The sequence below is a fragment of the Bos taurus genome, chromosome X, assembly GCF_002263795.3.
Source record: "Bos taurus isolate L1 Dominette 01449 registration number 42190680 breed Hereford chromosome X, ARS-UCD2.0, whole genome shotgun sequence".
In the NCBI taxonomy this organism is placed as follows: domain Eukaryota; kingdom Metazoa; phylum Chordata; class Mammalia; order Artiodactyla; family Bovidae; genus Bos; species Bos taurus.
This window is the reverse complement of record NC_037357.1, coordinates 125,806,153-125,830,153: the sequence shown is the minus strand read 5'-3', so window position 1 is coordinate 125,830,153 and position 24,001 is coordinate 125,806,153. Positions and strand designations below refer to the sequence as shown.

General features: G+C 46.3%; 1 protein-coding gene across 2 annotated transcripts in view; it reads left to right on the top strand.

Annotated features, from left to right (window-relative positions):
- Nucleotides 1-24,001, top strand: part of NHS (NHS actin remodeling regulator) — a 345,329-nt gene that overhangs the window by 265,367 nt on the left and 55,961 nt on the right. For both annotated transcript variants that reach the window (XM_005228397.5, NM_001205728.1), the window contains exon 2: nt 15,592-15,744. In XM_005228397.5, coding sequence (XP_005228454.1) covers nt 15,592-15,744 — 153 coding nt within the window. The remainder of the gene's footprint in view (nt 1-15,591; nt 15,745-24,001) is intronic.

Sequence of the window (24,001 nt, the reverse complement as noted above, 5' to 3'; positions counted from 1 at the left end):
GGAAGTCCCCCTCAACAAATGATTTTTATATATTGACCTTATATTCAATGGCTTGTAATTTTACTCTTTAGTTCTAGCAGTTTTTGTCAGTTTCATAGGGCTTTTAACCTACACAGTCATGTTGCTGATAATGACAGTATTTGCTACTTCCTTTCTTATCCTTGTGTCTTCTTATACTGGTGAAAGAGGATGTTTTGATTTCCTCCCAATCTTAGGGAAAGCAGCCAATGTTTAACCATTAAATATGATGTTAGCTATAGATTTTTTTGAGGTGTCTTTCAGCAGGTTTTGTTATCAAGGTTATACAAGCTTCATACAATGTGTTGGGGAAAGTTCTCCTCTATTTTCTGAAAGAACTTGTGTAAATTGGATTGTTTCTTCCTAAAATGCTTTATGGAATTCACTGGTGAAGCCATCTGGACCCAGAATTTCCTTCGTGGGAAAAGTTTTGATTACGAAATCAGTTTCTTTAGGACATATAGGACTATTTATATTTCTATTTCTCCTATGTCCTGTGCTAGTTTTTTCCATGAGGAATTGTCCATTTCATCTAAGTTGTTGAGTATATTAATACTATGGAGTTGAGTAGACAAAGATCAAAGATACCACTTGAGGTGGGACTTTTACAAGAGGAAGGGACTTAGGCAGACAAGGAGGGGAGTCCTGGAGAAGCAGTGGTGTGAGAAAGACATGGAAGTGGGGTCATCAGTGGTGTGGGTTGTTGGCCATGGATTATGCCAATCTGGTTGAAGAAATAGTTGTGGGTAAAGGAGAAGTGGAAAATAAGGTTAGAAAGATAGCTCAAATCTGGATCAATGCCAAATTGAGGACTGAAGGAAATGGCAACCCACTCCAGTGTTCTTGCCTGGAGAATCCCAGGGATGGGGGTGCCTGGTGGGCTGCCATCTATGGGGTCGCATAGAGTTGGACGTGACTGAAGTGACTTAGCAGCAGCAGCAGAACCTCATGTGGGCAATGAGAGACGCCTGGATGATTTTCATACAGGGGCATGATCTGTAGAAATGGTACTTTGGGAAGATTGGTTTGGAATGATGGGCCACTAGGAAGGAGAGACTGGTGGTAAATGCAGTTTTTTTTTTTTTTTTAAGAATGAGTGCAATATGCAGGGTTGGGTACTGTCTTAAAAACAGGAGTCTGATAAAGAATAAAAGTAAAAAGAGGATAGTGGCATTTTTTAAAGGTAAAGACCTCTGAATATTTCTTTCTCTGCACATAACAGAATGTTATGCAGCCAGGACACACTTAGCACCCTGTATTATTATTGTCTCTGATCCCACGTCCATCTCCTCACCTGGATATACACCTGTTCTCCAGAGAAAGAACCTAAGGTGTCTTCATGCTAAAGTACTAGCCAGATAGTGGGCACTTAAGTACTATCAAGTGAATGAATGACCTCTGAAAGGACAAATGAATGAATGGATTGGGTGGATGGATGAATAGGCATAATAAAGGAAAACTGTGTTAGTCAGGATAGGCTGTACTATGCTATGCTAACAGATAAACCAACAATGCTCAGTGCTTTAATACAATAAAAGTTCTATTTTTCCCTCACACAAAGTCTGATATAAGCCTAGAACATGTAGTTCTCAAGCAGCGGAGGAAGAGAAGCAAGGCTCCTGGGAGGTTTTAAAAGGAGCAAGCCTTGAAGAGGTGTACATTAATTCTGCCTGCATCCCACTGGCTAGGAGCCGACACTCTGTCATTTGGCCTCAGTCTGACGACATAGGAAGCTGAAAATGTAGCTGTATACGTGAACATTTGGTGAGCACTAAGGACAAGCCGGGTAACAGGGAGCCCTAAAACCTATTTGTTATCGCTTCCAGCCTTAGAGACGCCGAAAGCCTAGAGATGCTAGGGACTCCTGAGGACCAGCTACACAGAGAGCAGGCTAGTTCTGCCAACAGAGCTCAGTCTCCCTGGCCTACCTTTTAGTTCTTAATAGGTATCACCTCAGGGCTCGCTTACTGCTAACTAATTTTTAGATGCCAACTCCTCCAGAAGGAACTGTGAGCAGAATGAAGCACTAATAGACTCCACTGCCGGTTACCCAGTAGCTGCAGCCAGAAGCACAAATGGAGAGTCGTGATGTGGGTCAGGGCAGGAAGTTTTGATGATGAACCTCCCAGGAGGCAGCAAAGCAGTCCTGCTCCAGGAGGCATCTGTGCTGAGCTCATGCCAGCCGCCTAAAAAGAACTCCAAATCCTCTGTGATCTGGAGTCTCCTATTTGAAATCAAAGCAACCGCATCGGCAGGGCCCCAAATGCATGGCGAGGGCTCTGTGGCCCTGGGAATCACTTCTGCAGTGTATCCTGTGTAGCCAGGGGCACCTGCCTGGAGGGGGAAATACAAAGAAGGTAGCCTCCCTGGGCTGTAGTTAACTGTTTGGTTTTCAGAGCTGGCATCAGGGTCAGAGATGATGAAGGTGAAACAAATCACCCAAAGTACAGCACATAGTGGTTTCTTAAGAGAAGGTGTCCTTGACGATGATGGTTGACAGAGCAGGAGAAGAGGGTCCATCTCCCACCTTTTAAGAATATCTGGGGTGGGCACCACTGTGGGGAGCGAGCTGTTCCCTCCCCCACCCCAGGCCACCTCCCTAACCAGAGCTGCAGACAGTCCCCACAGCTCCACGCCAATCGGTGGTAGATGTGTTTAAATAGAGTGAAATAAAAAGTGCTATTTCTATTTCATTTAAATGGCAGAACTCTGAGAAAATGAGCCATCAGAGCAATGAGAAGTGAAGCAATTGGAGGAAATCGCGACAGAAAGAATTCCAGGCGCTATGATAACTATGAGAGGAGGAAAGGGAGAAAGCCGTTTTCTCACGCCCTTTGCCTCGCGCTTTCTGTCCTTCCTTCCTGAGTTGTGTTGCCCCTCAGGCATTCTAGCAGGAGCCCACCTCGGGCCCTTCACTTCTGCTGTTCTCTCTGCTTGGGATTGCCTTACAGCACGTTTCCCTCACTGGACTAGGCGTCAGCTCCAAGGTCACCTTGGCAGAGACGCCCTAAGTAGCCATCTTAGTTTGGATTCTCCCCGAAGTCAACCCTGAGCCAAGGGCTGGAGTGCAGGTGGTTCAGGGAGCAGTGCACACGGGGAATGCCGGCAGGGTGTGGGGAAGAGAGCTGGAGGGGCACAGGCCAAGAGGGTGCGTGTGCTGGCCAGCAGTCACGGCGGGGACCACGGAACTCAGGCCTGCTGAGCACCTTGGGGAGAGGGCCAGAGCACTCTCAGGAGCTGGCCTAACCTCGAAGGATGGGGGCGTCTGTCATCGCTGGGGCCACTCCTACTGGCATGAATCGTCTCATACTCTTGCTTACCCTGCTCGTGGGCCAAGCACTCTCCCAGGGCTTGGAAGACAATCACCAAAGGCAGAGGACCTTCCTACATCTAGGTAAATACTGGGGGGATGTCAGCAAGGCACTGAGCTCGTCGGCTCCTCCCCTCTTGAGCCCTTTGGCTCCTCCCCTCGTGAGCCCTTTGGCCCCTCCCCTCTTGAGGCCTTGGTCCGCTTTTTGACTTCCTCACAGAACTTGTACCACCTGATCTTGGATCTGGGTGTTGATTGGTCTGCTCCAGGAGGCTAGACTCCCTCTGGCTCAGGCAGGCACAGCATCAGTGGCTGTCCAGGGACTATCTGCTGAATGAATATTCAAAGGAAGATGGCTCGTTGTTGTCCTGAACAGCACTATTATCCTCAGTGCGAGTGGGAGGAGTAGGCCTGAAATAAGTTGTAGGAACAGAGGTGACGTTTACCCAAAGGTGGGCCATGTAGGTGCCGGCTGAGTGATCTGCTGAGCAGGCATTGTTGGGGTTTATGTGCACGTGTGTCAGTGGATACAGAGTGAAGAGAGGAGAATGACTAGACATTTATTTCTTGGTCAGATTTCTCTCAGTACTTAATAATTTCATTCTTGTCATGAGTTAAATTATCATAATAGCTATTACTCTAGTCCCATACACCGAATGGGGAAAAAACCAACACCAGGACTTTCCTTAGAGGCTGAAAAATGTAATGTATCCAAAAAGAGCAGGCTAGTCTTGATCTTGACCCAGGCCCTTGCTCAGCACAAAAGGGAGAGGAGTGTGAAGGGGATAGAGGAAGGGAGTGACAGAGACGTGTGGTCCAGGGAAGCAGGAGGCAAAGCAGGGGAGGGGGAGGGGCTAGCGGTCTGTGAGTCCTCATTCACAAGCATAGTCACCCAGGTAGGGTTTTCTTAATTGCTGAGATGAGACTTTTGTTGTTGTTGTTGTTCAGTTGCTAAGTCGTGTCCAACTCTTTGTGACCCCATGGACTGCATAGAGCCTTTTGCTGCTGCTGCTGCTAAGTCACTTCAGTCGTGGACTGCAGCCTTCCAGGCTCCTCCGTCCATGGGATTTTCCAGGCAAGAGTACGGGGTCTATCCAAATAAATACAACCACCCGAAAGGCCCAAATCCACACTTGTTAGTGAGAAGGCCCCGACAGTCCTACAGTTCAGGCCTGGATTGGTCTACTTCTGGCCACTGGCTTGAACTCACCCCAGGAGGAGGGAACTTCTGGCATCTGTTACCCATGAAAAGGCAGTTTGCTTGGACAGCCCCCAGCAGAAAACCCTACCACATAGGACCCTGGTATTTCTGCAATGGGCTTTAGCCAGTAGCCAATATCTAAAAAGGACCTGGTTGAGCACACTGACACAGTGGTAAGAAAAATGGGCATCTGGACACCTCTGTGTGGCATTTGTCCCAGGCGTCTTTTGTTCTGGAAAGAACACTAACTTGGGTGGATAAAAGTTACATAAATGTTGTGCTCACCAAAGCTATTGGTTTGACAGCCTTTAAAAGAAAGTTTAAAAGAGAGAACACTGGCTGAAATTCATTCTTAACTGAGATCACCACATTGTGTTTAAGCACTACCTTTGCTGCACTATCATTACCTCTTCATGTAAACCTCCTGCCCTAGTATCTAATTCCCTGCAGGAATGACAGGAGGGGCCCCCATGGCAGCCCAGTGAGAGAGGTCTGTCCCCTGCCTACACAGGACTGCCTCTATACCTTTCAGTTCATGGGCAGCTTTGGGGAAGGAGCCAGTTTAAAAGGTGGCTTATGGGTTGTGTAAGTGTAATGAAGTAATAAATGCTTCTCATTTATTCTTGAAAAAAAAAAAAAAAAACAGATTAGCCACTGTTTTTTTCAGTGGGCAAAATTCTGTCACAAATGCCTCATTCTGAGGTTGATCTCTTGTTAGATCAAGCAAGGTGACCTCTGTGCAACTTGGACCACGGCTTGGACTCAAAACAGGTCTTGGAGCTGGTGTCTCATGCCATTCGGTTTGATTCATGCCATTCGGTTTGCAGGTTTAGTGGCCTCAGTGTTTTAACCTCAGTTCCTCTTGCAGCAGGGGTCTGAGGCTATGAAAGAAAAACCACAGTAAGGGAATTCTTTGACTCTTCATGGTTATGGATTCTTCACCCATTCTTCTGCTCATGGTCCTCTGCCTTATTAGTCTGGCCATGGTGTCTGACCAGTGAAGCTCTGCTTTGTGACATTTGAAGAAAGTTTCTATCTGGAGCGGGAGGGGAGTGTGGAGGCAAGAGCCTGTGCAGGGCTGGGCCACTAGCTCTGAGGGCACGGAGGAGGCAGTGTCTTGCTCTCCAAGGTCAGCACCCCGCCGTATGAGCACTGCCCGCCTGTTGACCTTGGAGAGAATGGAGCCCAGTATTGGGTTAAGTGGGTGCACGCAGCTTTCACAGGGTAGGTGACTTAGGGAGGCATGTGTCAGGATAAAGAGTGGCTCTGCCTGTAGACGCCTAGAGATAATTTGGAGGTAGAGTCTGAGAAGAGCGAGCAAAGTGGGGAGGGGCGAGGGGGAGCCAGCACTTAGCCAAGCAGCAGGAGAGCACAGTCCTGCTTCACGTGCCCTCCACACAACCCTCATTTCTGTGGACGCCCCAGAGCGCCTCGTAATTCAGCCTGACTTCTATGCATTTGGTTTTCAAGGAAAAGCTTTTGTTAATGCTGACTGTAAATTGAGGGGGTGGCTTTAAAGATGTTTTCTGAAGAACAAAAACTGGTGCAGATTATCTCCCTCGCATGCCAGTGAGTCTCGCCACAGTAAATAACCCTGCTCCCTATTCATTTCCTCAGCCAGCAGGTACTGATCTCCTGCTCTGCGCCTGCCTGTGCCTGGTGCTGAGGTAGACACCTGAGAACGCATACAGTGTGCCAGGGAAATAAGCAGCTCCCCCTGTATGAGCAGGAACTGTCATACTGACCCTGGCCTGCAAATTTAGGAATGCTCCTAATTTTGGGGAAAGATTGAGATAAGGATTGTGTTTGTGGTAGTTGAGAAAACATACCTTCTAAGCACAGTGAAAGAGAAAGCACTCAGCATTTCCCTAAAAGTACAAATGATGTAAAGGGCCATAACAGCATCCATTAACATGATGTAGCAGTGAAAGCAGGATCCACTCTGATGCGCAGATAAGGTATCAAAGTTACTCACCCTAGAAGGGCAGGCCTCTGGCTGCACCGTGGCCATCTGAGTTGAGGGGGTAGGACCTACGGAAAGCAGAAGTGAACTAAAAATACAACAGTAAAGAGTAGGAGAAAACCATGTCCTAGGCTGAGAATGGGTCAAATCAGTAGCTATGGCAGCGACACAGTGACTTCAGTGTATTCATGTAAATGTGAGCTGCCATAACAAATAACCCCCAATATCCCAGTGCTTTAATAAAATTCAAGTTTATTCTTCACTTGCGTAATGTCAAAAATGGGTTTTTCTTCATGGGTGGGTGGCTCCGCTCCTAGCTGGAGTTCAAGGATCTCTGTTTATCTTGGGAGTCTACCATCTTCCATATATGGCTTCTCAAGAACACGAATGATAACGTGTGGCAGATTTCCCTGGGCTGTGCCTCCTGGCAGTGGTCCCACTCACTTCTGCTCACATGCTACTGCTAGACCGCCACAGATGGCTATACCCAACTGCAAGGGAGGCTGGGAAATGTACTCCAGCTGTGTGCCAAAAAAGAAGAAATGACTCTGGTAACCAGCTAGGCCACACTGAGCTAGAGGAAGCGGTCACTCCACTGGGTTGGCTCCCTGTGGCCAGGTGCCCTCTCTCTCATGTTTACTTTGATATCTCTGACGGCTAGTTGAGACTCTCAGGCCTTTGTGGTCATCTACTGTCACTACTCTGTGCCATGCCTCTGTGTAGTCTTGCTAACTGTTCTGTTTCATCAGAGTGCTTCTTATTACCTGATTACATCCTTCCTTATTGGTCAGTCAACTTCCTCACCTACCTCCGACCTGGATGTGAGCTCTGAGAGGGCAAGGCCTGTGTCTGTCATGTCCATTGCTGTATCACCAGTGCCTAGCATGCTGCCTGGCACATGGGAGATCCTTAATTACCCATTGTTCAATGAATGAATGAATGTGAACCTACTGGGCTCTGGAGGTCTTAATGGCTTCATGGAGGAGTTACAACTTGAGCTGGATATAGCGTAGCATTTTTCTGGGAGAAAAGAGATCAGGAAAAGAAAGGAGGCAGAGTAAAGGGGAGAGAAAGGGCCACAAAGATGTGTGAAAGTGAAAGTCGCTTAGTCGTGTCTGACTCTTTGTGACCCCATGGATCATACAGTCTGTGGAATTCTCTAGGCTGGAATACTGGAGTGGGTAGCCTTTCCCTTTTCCAGGGGATCTTCCCAACCCAGGGATAGAACCCAGGTCTCCTGCATTGCAGGCAGATTCTTTACCAGCTGAGCCACAAGGGAAGCCCCCAAAGATGTATCAATTGAACCATTTATGAAGAGAGGTTCCTGATTGCCCCATTCAGGTGTTCATCACTAACTAAAATCCATTGACAGTTTCTGCACTGGTAAGTTACAGCTTATTTGAGAAAAACATACAAGCCTTCTTGCCCTTCGTGCCGTCAGGGCCTTCAGGAGGTTCAAACCTGGCAGCCACGTTCAACCATCCATTCAACCAAAATAGTTGAACTTCTACAACATATAGGTCTGTGTAGATTGAACTATTTATGAGGTTAAGTCCCATCCAGTCAACCAAAATAGTTGAGCTTGTATAACATATAGGTCCATATTCTAGACTTGCTTATCTGGACGATGCAAAAAGTACAGAAGGAAGCCCCTCTCTAACCTTCAACAGTTTGTCATGCGCTCAGCTGTGGGACATGGAAGCTGCTCCCCATGATACAGCAGGTTCCTCGTCCCAACTACCAGGGCTCTCCATGAAACGGCTTCAGTCTTCCTGTCTGGGATGGCCGTGGCCTTCCCACACAGATTCCTGAACCTGTGTGGGGCAGTGGTGTGGGTTAGAAAATGGGGAGCAAGGCAGAATGTGGTGTGGGTCTTTGGACTCAGTGGTGCTCACTCTAAGTTCCTGGCTCTATCATTCATAATCTTTGGGGCCTTGAACAATTTCTTAACCTCTCTGTGCCTATTCAGCATGGTAGAGATGATCAGACGTGCTTCCTAGACTTACTGTGGGAACCAAATGAGATGGGCTCTATCAGAGGCTAATGCTGTGCCTGCTCCATGCACATGCTCACTGGTAGCATGGTCTTCCTTCTTGGCAGCCACTAACCTGCCCCCTTTGCCTCCCAAGCCCTGGTCCAGTGGCAGTCAACTCCTGGGACCAGCCCTGACCAACTCTTTCTAGCCTTCCTCTTGGGTTGCCTCACCAGAAATTGCCAACAGTCAGATCTTTCTTCCCTCAAAATAGAAATCTCTCGTGGTTCCCTTCCAGCATTTTCTAACCTCCCGGCGAATCCTGTCCATCACCTCTGCCCCCCACCTCAAAACCTCCTCTTCCCCGTGTCCCTTCCCAAGCAGAGAGCATTTCTCCCACACCTGGCCAGCCCTCTGTACCTCTCTCAGGGTGCACGCTTGAGCCCATTGGGCTCATCATCTCTTCTGTCTCACGTGGCTGCCAGGTTCGAACCTCCTAAGGGCCCTGACTGCACGAAGGGCAAGAAGGCTTGTATGTTTTTCTCAAATAAGCTGTAACTTACCAGTGCAGAAACTGTCAACGGATTTTAGTTAGTGATGAACACCTGAATGGGGCAATCAGGAACATCTCTCATTTCATGTCCCCAAAGGATTATTCAGAACCTTAACAATCGTCGTATTCAACACCTTCAGTCGTGTCATTTGCCTTTTAAACAAAGTATGTTTTGCTATATCCATTTCTAGTAGAAAATATCCTAAAGACACAAAGGAAAACAAAAAGATATCTACAACTGAAATCAGTTGTCTTCTTGTAGTCATTTTGAGACTATTCAAATAGGAAATTATGGCAGTGTCATAAAGAATCAAGATTTCAGCACAAAAGAGATCAATTATAAAATCAAGTAAGTTACGTGAAAACCTGTAATCTTAGATTTGAATTGGAAATAGCAGTTTCAACTCAGCTTTTATCTTCACCTTCTAAGACTTACGTATTTTCTAGTCCTGTCGGTTGGAGCAGCTTAGAGGCAATGGGCACCTAGCAACAGTGAATACCCCCGGCATGCACGACGTGCTCCTTAAAGCTGGTTCCCTGGGAAGAAGCCCGGACTTCTTGGAGATGATCCTGGAATAGACACCAGGCCAGAAACTCCCACCAAGGAGGAAAGAAACCTTAAGAGGCCCAGCAATCTGCTCAAGGGCCCACAGGAGGCAGCCGTCCCTCTGCCCGGCCTCCTGGCCACGGCCTTCCTGCCGATGTTCCAACCAGGATCCAGCTTTGTCTGACCAGGGCTTTTCACTGCCAGGCTTGGGGTATTTTGACAATAAATCCATTTTAAGCTACTTTGGCATTGGACAACTTGTCAAAGTAGTCTGGTGCACAATCCAGACATCCTGAATTTGAAATGCAAATACTTGTGTGCTCCAAGGGTCACAAATTGTAAAACCCCCAGGCCGAGTAGTGCCCTTCCCCTTATCACCTCAGTGCACAGCAGGCAGCCTCACTTAACAGCTCCCACAACCCACAGAGGAGTATGCTTTTCTAGAAGTACAAGGAAGTACTGTTCTGGCACTTCAGCAGCCTTCAACTGATGGCTGATAGGAAGTGGGAGATAAATATCCCCACTCACTCGTCTCTAAGGTGTGTGTTCTGCATTGGCTCCTAAGGGGTTCCAGCCTGTGCACCCTTTATTGGCTTCCTTCCCTTCCCTGTATCACTTCCCTGCTCCCTGCTTAGTATCACCTCCTGAAGCTTTGTCTCAGTGCCAGTTGTGAGGAATCATTCTCAGAGCCTGTCTTCCCTGGGCTGATGGAGAGAAAGAGCCACTGTTCCTGAAGAGCGGGCCTTCCTCAGTCTTGCTGCAGACTCGGCTAGACTCAGGCTAACTGAGTCAAAAGAGAACACATCTTTTGTGACTCCAGATTCAATATATCATGTGTGTCTTTTACAGAGAGCACAGAACACATAAATCTCTAGGCTTTGCGTGTGGAAAGGTCCTTGGAAAAGAATTCCTTTTGGCTTGCAGGCTCATGTATTTATAGCTTCTTTGTGGGCCCAGTAAAGGGCATTACTTCTCTACCTATGAAGATACTAACTAGCAAGTAAGTAATAAGTCTTAGTGGAGTGCAGTGGAGGGGTATGTGGGACCTTCTGTAAGTCTGGATATTTTTAAATTTTCCATTGTTGCTGGTGATCTCTAAGTAATTTTTAAGAGTCTCACCTCTATCTAGGAGAAGAGATTTACTAGCATGTATAATCTGGTGTCATGTGCTAATTACCTTACTGTGTCATGATTTACTTGAGCCCAGGGCACCTGTCCAAGCAGACCAGAGAGTCTGGGCACCATACTGGTGATACGTATGCAGTGTCTCCTGAACAGAAAGGTGATTTTCATATGCTTTCTCTGATCTGTCTCTCCCACTCCAGCTCCACTATCTTCCCTGGAATGTGAGAGGTACTTGCGTTCGTAACATCACATCTGTAGCCTGAGAGGGAGTGAAGGGACTTTAAAACACCGTATGCATCTTTGTGGTTAGAGTGCCTTCTTGAGTCTCCATTTTCCTGCTTTCAAAGAACCAACCTCACCCGGTTCTTCGCAAATAATGAAAATAGCTTTGTGACAAGTCGCCCTTCTCTGAATCTTAGAAGCATTCCTTAGTTATCCATCAGGCTCTCCTGAAAGATCCAATTGCTTATTATTGATCTGTATTATCTTTTGTATACTGTAACTTGTTTGCCACCATATAAAAGTGCCAGTGTCTTTTTAGGGTCTGTGGGGCTGACCAGGCAAGGGCAGAGCCAGGCTCCCACTCTGGTTTAAGCTCAGGCACGCAAGCCTTGTAGACTGGCACAGAGGTGTCAGGACTTGGTGATGGAGTGGTTGCTTTCAGTCCAGGTTGCTGGAAGCAGGCGCATTACTGCCATCTGAGAACGTGACAGCCTCTGTAGTGAAGCTGGCCTTGGGCTTTATTTACTAGGTTGAACTCTAGAGAAGGTTTGTGTAGAGCAAAACGGTTGAACATCACTCGTTTAATATTGTTTAGTCGAGTACCTATGTTGTTGCCTTAGTATCTCTTTCTGGAAAGCAGTCAGTGGTCCTCACTATGTGGTCTGCAGACTGGGAGCATCAGCGTCCCTGGGAAACTTGTTCTCTGCTCCCTGGGCTGAAGTGTTGCTGGCATCCTAAAATTCAAATGGCTGCTTTCTCAGACAACAGGTGAAACGTGTGTGTGTCGTGAGTTGAGAGTTTTGGTTTTGGAAGGACAACTTAATAGATGCAATAGATAGCAAATAGTCACCAACGGAGAGGAAGGGAGCAGCGGCCAGGCCAAGTGACGTCAGGGGAAGAGGCTGCCTAGGGAAGTGCACGGACTTGGCCTCAGGAGACCTAAGCTTTGTTTCTACCTCTGCCGAAAATCAACTCTGGGATCTTGGATCATACCTTGGAACCTTGATTCCCTCATTAGTACCTGAGAGCGGCAGTCTAAGCAGTAACTTTCCGTATGTTGACTGGTGCCCAGAGCAAGAAGTACATGTCTGCATCACACCCCAGCATCCACGTGCACACATGTACGAACAAACACATATGTAACAGAACCAACAGCTTCACAAAACAACACTGTGTGCGATGCATGTTGGCATTTTCTATTCCAGTCTCCTGTATGTCTTTGTTTAAAAAATGCTAGTTCTGATCCGCTGAATGGATTTCACAATCCACTCAAGGGTCATGCCCTGTGGTTTGAAAAAACACAGAACTCCGTCATTTCCGAGGTCTCTTCAGCAGTAGAATCCAATGGCGCTGCTCAGTGCCCACAGGAATTTTCCAAAAACAACAGCTGAGCTGTGACAGATGGATGCATGCTTACACACTCTGGAGGAAGTGCATGGTGTAGAACATGGCAGCAGAATGACCCACAGATAAACAAGAAAATGATAAACCATTTCCAGGGAGAACGTATAGTGCAGCTCTCACAGTGACTCAGAGAATTAGCATCTCAAAATCACCGCACTGAATGCTGCCCAAGTTAGCTAACATCAGAGACCAGGGACATCCTACCTCTCAGAGAGGCCACAGGCTCCCTGGTTGTAGGCAGCTTTCTTTACAGTTTCCAGAATGTAAGACACCCTACCCCCCACCAACAGTCATCTCTGGTAGCCTCATGTTTATTTACACATGACTCACCATGAAGACAGGAAAATAAAAAGGGAAGAGAGCTCCAGACTTTTGTCTTTGAACCCAAGCCTGGCCCCTTCATCTTATCCGTTTCCACCACAGCAAGGGGAACTGGTATATAGTAAGCAGAGACATGTCAAGGAATGATCATATCATGATCATTTCCTTGGATTCTGTGAAGGCTCTAGGAGCCCCGCTTATGGAGGAGGGGACAGAGGCCCAAAGATTTCAGTCAACTGCTCTGGACCACTGCTGGCAGGCAGAAACCCTGTCTCTCTATCCCAGAGCCCAGGGCCTTCCCCCAGTGCATCCTGAAGTTTGGTGATGGGTAGAAAGGAGAGGCACAAAGGGCAATGGGCCTCCTTCAGCCAACAGGAAGGCCAAACCCTGATTTGTAAAGATGGGGAACTTGAGTCCTGGGCATGGTCAGTGACTTGCCCCAGGGCAGAGAACTGTGAGTAGAACCCAGGCTTCCTCTGGTCTTTCTACAGAATGTCGAGTGTGCAAACAGCAGCACCAATAAGTAAACAGTACTCCTAATGTGAAGCTCCGTTTTATTTTAGAAGTTAGATAAGTTTTTATAGGGGAAAAAAATCATTCTGGATTCATGTAGTGCATAAATAAATACACAGCCAGGTTTTCCCTATTCTGTCAGTGTTAAAAAAAAGTCTAGGCTTCCTGACAAGTTCTGACGCTGAGGGCGTCCATGGTGGATGCTGTGTCCACAGCGCGGAATGACTGTGGTTCATTCCGCAGGAATGAAAAGGCTGCCTGGCAGGGACAGACCGTGGACATCAGGCTTTGGCATCGGGCTTCTCCCTACTGCACACTGCCAGTGTGCAGGCAAGGCCCTGGGGAGGAAGGGATGGAGCAAGAGGGAGAAAGAAAGAAGGAGTTTCACCTGATGACATGTGCAGAGGCCCACAGCCTGCGCCTAGAAGATCTGGGGTTGGAAGCCAGCTCTGGCTTCCAAGCTGCTGTCTGTTCCCCAAGCAACATTGAGAGACATTGGCCTAAAGGAAGGTTGACTGGGGGAGGGGGATGTGAAGTGATAGTCATATTCCAGAAGTACAAACAGCACTGCAGACAGAGACCAGAGAACCAAAGTGCTGAAAGAATTGTCCACAGGGCAGTGTGACGTCTTTTTAGGCTGAACCTACTGTCTATCCCCTGGGAACTCTGAAGGTCATGGGATTGTCTAGACCTTGACAGATAGTGATGTATCGCCCACAAGGTTATGGTCACTGGGTTTATCTGAAGTTGGTGTCCACCTGTCTCGTGGGAAGGTGAGGTTCATCTCTAAGGACAGGTGGAGGCTTGGGTTTAGTAACTGTTGGGAAATATAAGAATCAGGAGTAAATAGAATCCCGCACTGAGTCTCTCTGGCCCCCAACCTGGGGGTAGTACTGGCCTCTCTTAGTAGAAAACCACTGGAGCCTGAGTCTCCAAGCCACCAGTGCTCTCTCTGCAGCTAGTCCTTCTCCCAGGATGAAGCATGTAAAAAGGGGAATTCCCTGGTGGTCCAGTGGCTAAGACTCTGAGCTCCCAATTCAGGGTGCCAAGGTTCAATCCCTGGTAAGGGAATGAGATCCACATATCCTGCTACTAAGAGATCACATGCTGTAAATAAGACCCACTAAGTCATGTCCAACTCTTATGACCCCATGGACTGTAGCCTGCCAGGCTCCTCTGTCCATGGGATTCTCTAGGCAAGAATTCTGCAGTGGGTTGCCATTCCCTTCTCCAGGGGATCTTTCTGACCCGGGAATCAAACCTGTCTCTATTGCATTGCAGGCAGATTCTTTACCGACTGAGCTCTGAGGGAAGCCCTAAATAAGGCCCAGCACAGCCAAATCAAGAATTAAAATAAGTACCCCCAGGTACCTGTAAGTTACACTTACATCATCACTGTTGCACTATCCAACAAAGAAAGAATCCACATATCCACTATGCACTAATATGGTATGGACCTGGCTTCCCCACTCCCCCACTCCCCCACTCCCCCACCAGGAATCAAACCCATGACCCCTGAACTGGGAACCAAAGTCCTGACCACTACACCACCTAGCAACTCTTAAACGGTAACCTTCTACCCTGCCCCCCGCCCAGCTCTGAGAGCTTACCCTCAGTTTACAGCTCAGTCGGTAAAGAATCTGCCTGCAATGCAGGAGACCTGGGTTTGATTCCTTGGTTGGGAAGATCCTTGGAGAAGGATATGGCAACCCACTGCAGTATTCTTACCTGGAGAATCCCATGGACAGAGGAGCCTGGCAGGCTACAGTCCATGGGATCGCAAGAGTTGGACACGACTTAATGACTAAATCACTCCCACCACAGAGGTATATATCCTACCAATCCTGATGCTCGCACGGTGCTCAGGAGTTCTGCAGGGATTCCAAAGGTGTTGTCATGCCCCGCCTCCTCTCCAACACTATGTGTACATTCCCTTCCTAACACGCATCACCCTTGTAATAGGTTATTTAATAAGTTCTTTAGTTCTTGTGCTCTTAGGCAAAACTAAGGAAGCTGAGCAGTGCTTTGAATGATGGGCAGATAGTACAGTGGATAATATATGGCTCAGTGGTAAGGTTCGGGAGATAGGAAGTAAGACAAGGGCACTGATCAGGTAGGCATCAGGAGCAGCTGTGCAGAACTATATAATTCTGAGGCCTTCCTCTGGCACTTCTCTGCCTTCCTACAAGGCAGGACCTCACCCCACTCTGAGGCCTGGCTCAAAGAGCCAGGGTCTCTCGTCCCTTGCTTTGGGGGGCAAAGGTTGTCCCTGTCTGTACTGGCAACTTGAAACCTTTCTCGAACTCCTCTGGTCAATGCAGCGGACTGGATTTCCACTGTGCCCAGGCCCCACTCCTGTTCCCCTTTCCACCCCGGGGACAGCGCAGTGCACAGCTGAAAGCTGCTCCTGTCTAATGCCCTGTTTCCCTCTTGATCTTGCAGCTGTCTCCAACCTGGACGTCGAGAGCAAGCTGAGCGTTTACTACCGTGCACCGTGGCACCAGCAGAGAAACATCTTCCTCCCGGCCACCAGGCCGCCCTGTGTGGAGGAGCTGCACCGCCAGGCCCGGCAGAGCCTGCAAGCCCTGCGCAGAGGTGACTGATCTCGGGCTTGGGGGCTTTTGGGGGAGAGAACTTGGAGCTCGTCCCCACAAAGGCTTGTTCTGTGTCCCTTTGGTCCCAACACCTCCCCTCATTAGAGCCAGTACTTTGAAATGCTCCCTTTTCTACCCTGAAATGAAATTCTTGGTTAGTATAACCTGCCTATGGATATAACTAATAATAGCATTATGGCCTGAATATAGCAATAAAGAGAATTTAAAAGGAAAATGGTTTATAATAATACTACTTGCAGCATATAAATGGCCAAACATGGCAGCACTAAAAGACGTCATGGAGTCAGATGTTTACGCCTATCGAAAGTAGGTTCAGAATAAGTAGAAACAGGAGTCATTCTGATCAAAAAGTACAGAGACATGAAAGTGGCAAGAGGAAACAGCCATAGAAACTGGTGCATTCAGCACGTATTAAACATGAACCAAAAAATAAAACACCTCTGGATTACAATTACAAGAGAATTAGGTTTGACTCAGAAATACGTTCTAGGCTTTTCCATGAAAAGAAGTTCTGGAGTGGTAGCTGTGGAACCTGGGGCACTGATTCCGCATTGTAGGAGGGCTCCCGTCCTTGGCTCCAGCCTGGTCCTCTATGAACCAGAAGCTTCCCAGGGTGGGGGTGGAGGCTTCTGCTCCTGTTGAGAAGCAGTGATGTGATCCATTCTACATTGGAGCACATGGAGGCCTAGAGAGGCCAAGACACCTGTGAGGGTCACACGCAACAGGTTAGGTACAGTGCCAGGCCCAGACCCGAGCCTCCAGACCCCCAGCCAGACTTATTTTCCTCCACATCATACACTGTCCTAGGGAAGTAAATATTTGCAGCCCTCTCATAGTCCTGTGAAAGTCGGAGATAGGCATGCAGCCTCTTCTTCCACTGCCTGCATTTTTACTGCTGTAAAGCCACTCTACTTAGGACAAGGAAATTAAAACCTGGCATCATCCTTCCAGAGTCCTCTCCTTTGGTGTCAGAATTGGGTATGCCAGCTTTTTTGGTCTTTAGATTTTTGCTGTGGAGATATATGGGGCCTGTACAGTCAGGTGTCTTTCTTCCAGATACCCTATGCTCCTTTAAGGAATGGTATTTGGTGAGAGTGTTAACATTCACATAAAAGGCTTTCATGTTACTGTCAAGATGGAGAAATAAAATGGCAAATGTTTTCAGCTTTTTTCTTCCTCATGTACATGACTTCTCCCTTTCCCCCATTCCTTGTCTTTTTCACCTGTAACAAAAGAGCTCATGTCCTAATATCCCTAATACAATTCTTTCTGACAATTCTCCTTGGTTATTAGTAGCTGATACTATCAGCCTTATCATGAAGACTGACCGTCCATATCCCCTTGACCTACCTCTGGCATTCTTACTATTCACTTGGATTTGATAGTTGGCTGAAAAGTTCTTTACTGATTTTTTAGTGCCAGCCACCCTCCAGAAAGCTTCCTTAACAACATCCTTCCTGTTCCTCGGTGGCCTGGATTAGGCCCTCTTCCCATAATAGCCTGTGCATCCTCCCATCGTGCCATTTAAAAGCGTATATCATCACCAACCACTTACCGGCCTGTCTCCTACCATCAATCCGTGAACAAGTCAAGGATGAGGAAGATAGAAAAAAAAATTTTTTTTGACCGACTACACTGAGTGGCTTGTGGGATCCTAGTTTCCCAACCAGGGACTGAACCCCGGCCCTCAGCAGTGAGAGTGCTGAGTCCCAACCGCTGTACCACTGGGGAATTACCATAGATTTTCTTTTTTATTCAAAGCATTTACCATAACCCTCACATAATAAGTTCTCACTCATAGTAGGTCCTCAATGAATGTTTGTGTACCTGAATCAAATTCTGCAGAAAACTGCTTGAGCACTAGGGGTAGAGAATGATGACCAAGGAATCTGATCATTCTCACTAAATACTTTTCTGATCCCGTCATTGCTGCTGCTGCTGCTAAGTGCGCTTCAGTCGTGTCTGACTCTGTGCGACCCCATAGACAGCAGCCCACCAGGCTCCCCCGTCCCTGGGATTGTCCAGGCAAGAACACTGGAGTGGGTTGCCATTTCCTTCTACAATGCATGAAAGTGAAAAGTGAAAGGGAAGTCGCTCAGTCGTGTCCAACTCCTAGCGACCCCATGGACTGCAGCCCACCAGGCTCCTCCGTCCATGGATTTTCCAGGCAAGAGTACTGGAGTGGGGTGCTATCACCTTCTCCGGATCCCATCAGTAGAGAGCTTCAATAATGTTAGCCCTTTAGAGATAATTATTTTTATCCCTTTATTTTTATTCATAAGTCATCTCTGATTAGATTTTTCCAGATTCAACCAGATAACGCTAAGCTGCTCATAAGCTACCACATTTCACTGTGTTGTCAGGTTTAGACTTAATGGCAGAACTAAGGAACAGCAAGTGCCAGTATCAATTTTCTCAGAACTTCCTCCTGGGGGGCTGAGAGAGGAATATGGGGCCTCCTGGGGTTTCTAGGAAAGACAGAGGAGCTGCGTCTTGCCCTCCACACACAGGCTTGCTTCATGGTTGTCTCCATAGCAAATCTTGGGTGTAGTAGTTTTAATAGCACTGCAGAGAGCCATAAACAGGAATTATAGGCATCATAGAATTAAAAACATGCAGTGTAGAATTGAAATTAGAAAGTGACTTTTTTTTTAAACCTTGTCCAAGAAACAGAAGCTTACTAGTGCATTTGTCAGAATACCACTTTCGCCATCTGGTGGCCATGACTAATACTGACCTATCCGACAAGCTCTTGCTCACAAATGAGCTTCCCTGTAGGTGCTCTATTTAGACAGTTGGAGTATCCTGAGATCAGAACTGAGAAACCGGCTGCCTTTAAGATCCACTCTGCAGCAACCCCCCTCAACAAAGTCAACTGAGGGTCCAGGCATTGTGCTAAACCTGGGATGCAGAGAGCAATAGCATATGGTTCTTGGCACACAAAGAATTCCTGATCTAGTAAGGGAGAAGGGCAAGTAACCAGGTCATTTCAACACAGGGCCACGGGAGCTCAGAGCAAAGGCACTAACCAGGCCATGGAGCTTCAGAGAAGGCTCCTCAGAGGAAGCAATGCCTTAATGGAGTTCAAGTTATTAAGCCTCTGATTCTTCTTTTTTCCCATTTTTTTTTTTTCTTAGCAGTTCTTTATGCTCAGAGCCAATAATGGCTTGAAGTGATGCCAATGTTTGCATTTGTAAGACAGTGACAGAGAGATTATTATGAGGCTATAAAGAGAGATTTACATTTTATATTTCCTTTTCTTTCAAGTTTTGGGGCTGGGGTCTACATTTCATTGGTCTAAGGGAATGAGGACCAAGAGTCTACTGCAGTTTCAGGCTCTAGTTGATAAATGGTCTCCCACACCACCACCAGAAAGAAGTATTAGGGAGCCATTAATCTGCCTGCCTCCTGCAGGCCTGGGGCACATGAACGAGATGAGCTTTAGAAAGAGCAAGCGGGGAGAAGCCGAATGGGAAACTGAGTTGATATCTCCCTCCAGACTCCGCCCTTCCTTCTACCTTTTCCCAATCAGCGACACCTATCTTTTACTCTCATTACAATTTTAAGAATGTAGAAGCTTTTCCTCCCACCGCCCATCTAGAAAAGCCGACTTTCTCCTGGTAGAGAAAAACGAGGGTGGCACTAGAGGCAGACACTTTAACATGGCAGATTTATCTCAAAAACCTTCCTGGAAGGGAGAGCAAGGCGGCAGAGTGGGACCTGGAGCCCACCTCCCTCCACAAATACAGGAAAATTCCAGCTGCATCTGGAATAATTCTCACAACGTACCAGCTAAAAGCCGTCAAAAGAGCTCAACCAACCAAAGAACCCCATATACTTGGGTAGCACTAAGGGAGAGGGACCTGCACCCCTGGGAGAGAGCTGTGAAAGAGAACTGGTTGCCACACCCCAGGAACCTCTTTCACTAGCTGGGAGGTCTGCCAGGACAAGGGAGCTTCAGGGGTCTAGAATTTCCAAGAGAGGAGTGTGCCCGTGCTACCTTGCTGCCAAGCAAGATAGACAGGGACGGGCACTAAGCTGCCATGTTACTGCCCAGCCAGGGAGGCGCACCTGCGGGTCTGCACAGTGCTAGGTGTGGAAACTCAGGCTTCAGCGGACAGACACGGCGAGAGGACTTGGTTTGGCTACGCAGAGATATCCAGAAGAGCCTGGAGTGTGGTCTGGGCTATAAGTAGAGGCACACACAGGACGGGGCACAGGGCCACCAAAGGAGCCCCAGTCAACACAGGCAGGGCTGAGTGTAGGTCCACCATAGACACCTCAGTCTCAGTGTGCTCACAGAGGTGCATGGCTCCAGCCACACCAGACTTTGGGAGCACACACACACACCAGGGCTGACATCGGAACCAATTATCAGTGCTCCCACCATGGGGCACTGCTTCAGTGGGCATTAGGAGCTCACGCTTTGTGAACGTGCACACACCAAAGGCAAGGCTGCCACCCGAGCCAATTATCAGTGTTCTCACAGCCAAGATGGGTCTTGGGGTGGCACCAGCAGCAGCTGATTTTGTAGACGTGCACACTGGCTGGCAGGATACGTCACAGAGTCACGTGTCCTGGCACACAGCTGAGTGCTCTGGTCTTACCTACCTCACACTACAGCTGAGAACCAGATCTCAGGGTTTCTATTCCAACAACTGGGGGGCAGGCCCTGCCTCCAACAGAGCTGTGGCAACTACAGAACAAAGAGGGGGCCCCACCCAACATTACAGTGCAAGCTCTGGACAGCACAGCACCAAACACACCCTTCATCAAGGGAGGATAACGGCCAGCACATGCTGAGGAAAGATGCGGCAGGCATCCATACCAAACACAGCCCTCACATCAAAACTACTGGACTCACATAGTCTGTACCAGAACACTCCTATAGGAAAACAGCACTTCAAGATCACAGTAGATAACTGTTCCTCCTAAATTCATGGAGTAAGAGAAATATAAGTAAAATGAAAATGCAGAGGAACTATTCCCACTTAAAAAGACTGAGAGAAATTCCCTGAGAGAAACAGACCTCGCCAGTCTACCAGACCCAACGTTCAAAAAGGAAGTGATAAAAATGCTAAAGATCCTCAGAAAGACTATTGATAAAAAGGCAGATCACTGTAACAAGGAACTAGAAACCATAAGGAAACCAAAATTAGACAACTCAACTGCTGAGATAAAAACCAAGCTAAAGCCAATAAACAGCAGACCAAGTCTACATAACAGAACAAATAAGTCATCTGGAAGTTAACACAAGGCACCCAATCAGTAGACAGAAAGACAAATGAAAGAAAAAATGAAAGCGACATGTGAGACCTATGAGATAATGTAAAGTATGCCAACCTCCACATGAAAGGGATTCCAGAAGAAGAAAGAAAAAAGGGGATCAAAATGTAGTTGAAGAACTTGTGGCTGAAAACTTCTCAAACCTACAGAAGGAAACAGATATCTAGGTACAGGAATCACAGAGGGTCCCAAATGAGATGAACCCAAACAGATCCACACCAAGATATATAATTGAAATGGCAAAAGTGAAAGATAAAGAGGGATTCTAAATGTAGCAACAGAAAAACAGAGTCATTTACAAGGGAATATAAAAAGGCTATTAGCTGATTCCTCTACAGAAACTCTGCAGGCCAGAAGGGAGTGGCAACATATATCCAAAGCTCTTAAAGGGGAAACTTGCAAAGTACAATACTCTACCCAGCAAGATTATCATTTAGAATAGAAGAAAATAGAAAGAACTTCTCAGACAAGCAAGAACTAAAAGAATAGAGCAATACTCATGAAAATATGTTCAACATTGATAATGACTAGAGAAATGTAAATCAAAATTACAGTCAAATATCACCTCACACCAGCCAGAATGGCCATTATCAAAAAATCCACAAACAGTAAATGCTGGAGAGGGTGTGAAGAGAAGGAAGCCCTCCTGCACTGTTGGTGAGAATGTAAATTGGTGCAGCCACTATGGAGAACAGTATGGAAGTTCCTTTAAAAACCAGAAGTAGAGCTACTGTATAATCCTGAAATCCCACTCCTGGGCATATACTTGGAGAACAACATGATCTGAAAAGATACATGCACCCCAGTGTTCATAGCAGTACTGTTCACAATAGCCAAGACATGGAAGAAAGCTAAATCTCCATTGACAGAGGAATGGATAAAGAAGCTGTGGTACATACAAAAGAGAAAGAAATAATGCCATTTGCAGCAGCATGGATGGACCTAGAGGGTGTCATACTGAATGAAGTAAGGCAGAGAAAGTGAAATATTGCTATGATATCACTTATATGCAAAATCTAAGAAACAGTGATACAAATGAACTTCTTTACAAAACAAAAACCAACTCACAGACTTAGAGAATGAACTTACGGTTACTGGGGAGGGGTGTGGGTAAAGGATAGTTAGGGAGTTTGGGACTAACATGTACACACTGCTATATTTGAAATGGACAACCAACAAGGACTTACTATATAGCACAGGAAACTGCTCAATATTATGTAACAACCTAATGGGAAAAGAATTTTTAAAAGAATAGCTACATGTATAACTGAATCACTTTGCTGTACACATGAAACTATCACAACATTGTTAATCAACTATATTCCAATATAAAATAAAGGCTTAAAAAAGAATACAGCAATACTAAACCTTATCCTAAAAGAAATATTGAAAGGTCTTCTCTGAGTAGAAAAATAGCAAGAATCTATAGGAAAGGGAAATTTACAACAGGAAAGGTAAATATATGAAAGGATTGACAATCACTTAGATAAGCCAATACATGCATTAAAAAAACAATTAAAATTGTGAAAGCAATTAAAACTATAAGGGACAGAAAAAGGATAAACATGAAGATATAAAGTAGGATATCAAAATCACAAACTATGGGAGAGTAAGAAAATGTAGATTTTTTAGAATGTGAGAAGTTATGACCAACCTAGATAGCATATTGAAAAGCAGAGACATTACTCTGCCAACAAAGGTCTGTCTAGTCAAGGCTATGGTTTTTCCTGTGGTCATGTATGGATGTGAGGGTTGGACTGTGAAGAAGGCTGAGCGCTGAAGAATTGATGCCTTTGAACTGTGGTGTTGGAGAAGACTCTTGAGAGTCCCTTGGACTGCAAGGAGATCCAACCAGTCCATTCTAAAGGAGATCAGTCCTGGGTGTTCTTTGGAAGGAATGATGCTGAAGCTGAAACTCCAGTACTTTGGCCATCTCATGTGAAGAGTTGACTCATTGGAAAAGACTCTGATGCTGAGAGGGATTGGGGGCAGGAGGAGAACGGGATGACAGAGGATGAAATGGCTGGATGGCATCACTGACTCGATGGACATGAGTCTGAGTGGACTCCGGGAGTTGGTGATGGACAAGGAGGCCTGGCGTGCTGCGATTCATGGGGTCGCAAAGAGTCGGACACGACTGAGCGACTGAACTGAACTGAACTGAGCTCACATGACTATCAGTCTAAAACAAATAGCTAGAGTTACAGTTTAACACACTTGAAAACCAGGGTAACCACAAATCAGAAGCATACAGTGGTCTCACAAAAACTAAAAAGAAAAGAACTCAAGCACAATGCTAAAGAAAACCATCAAACTACAAAAGGAAAAACAAAAAAGGGAAGACATACAAAATCAACTGGAAAACAAGGTTTAAAATGGCAATAAATACATACTATCAATAATTACTTTAAATGTCAATAGACTAAATGCTCTGATAAAAAGACACAGAATGACATACTGGATAATAAAACAAGAACCTACAATATGCTGCCTACAAGAGACCCACTTTAGGGTGAAAGAAATACATAGATTGAAAGTGAGGGGATGGCAAAAGATACCTCATGCAAATAGAAATGTCAAGAAAGTAAGGGTAGTGATATTCATATCAGACAAAACAGACTTTAAAACAAAGGCCATGAATAAAGACAAAAAAGGACACTATATTAATGATACAGGGATCAACAGAAGAAAATATTGTCCTCATTAACATATATCCACACAATACTAAACCTCCTAAATACATAAAACAAATACTAACAAACATAAAAGGAGCAACTGATGGGGATACATTAATAGATTTTTATCAATGGACAGACCTTCCAGACAGAACATAGGTAAAGCAATCGATACATCTAAATGACACTTTAGAATAGTTAGATGGCTTAATATCTACAGGACACTACATCCAAGGAAACCAGAATACACACTCTTTTCAAGCACACATGGAACAT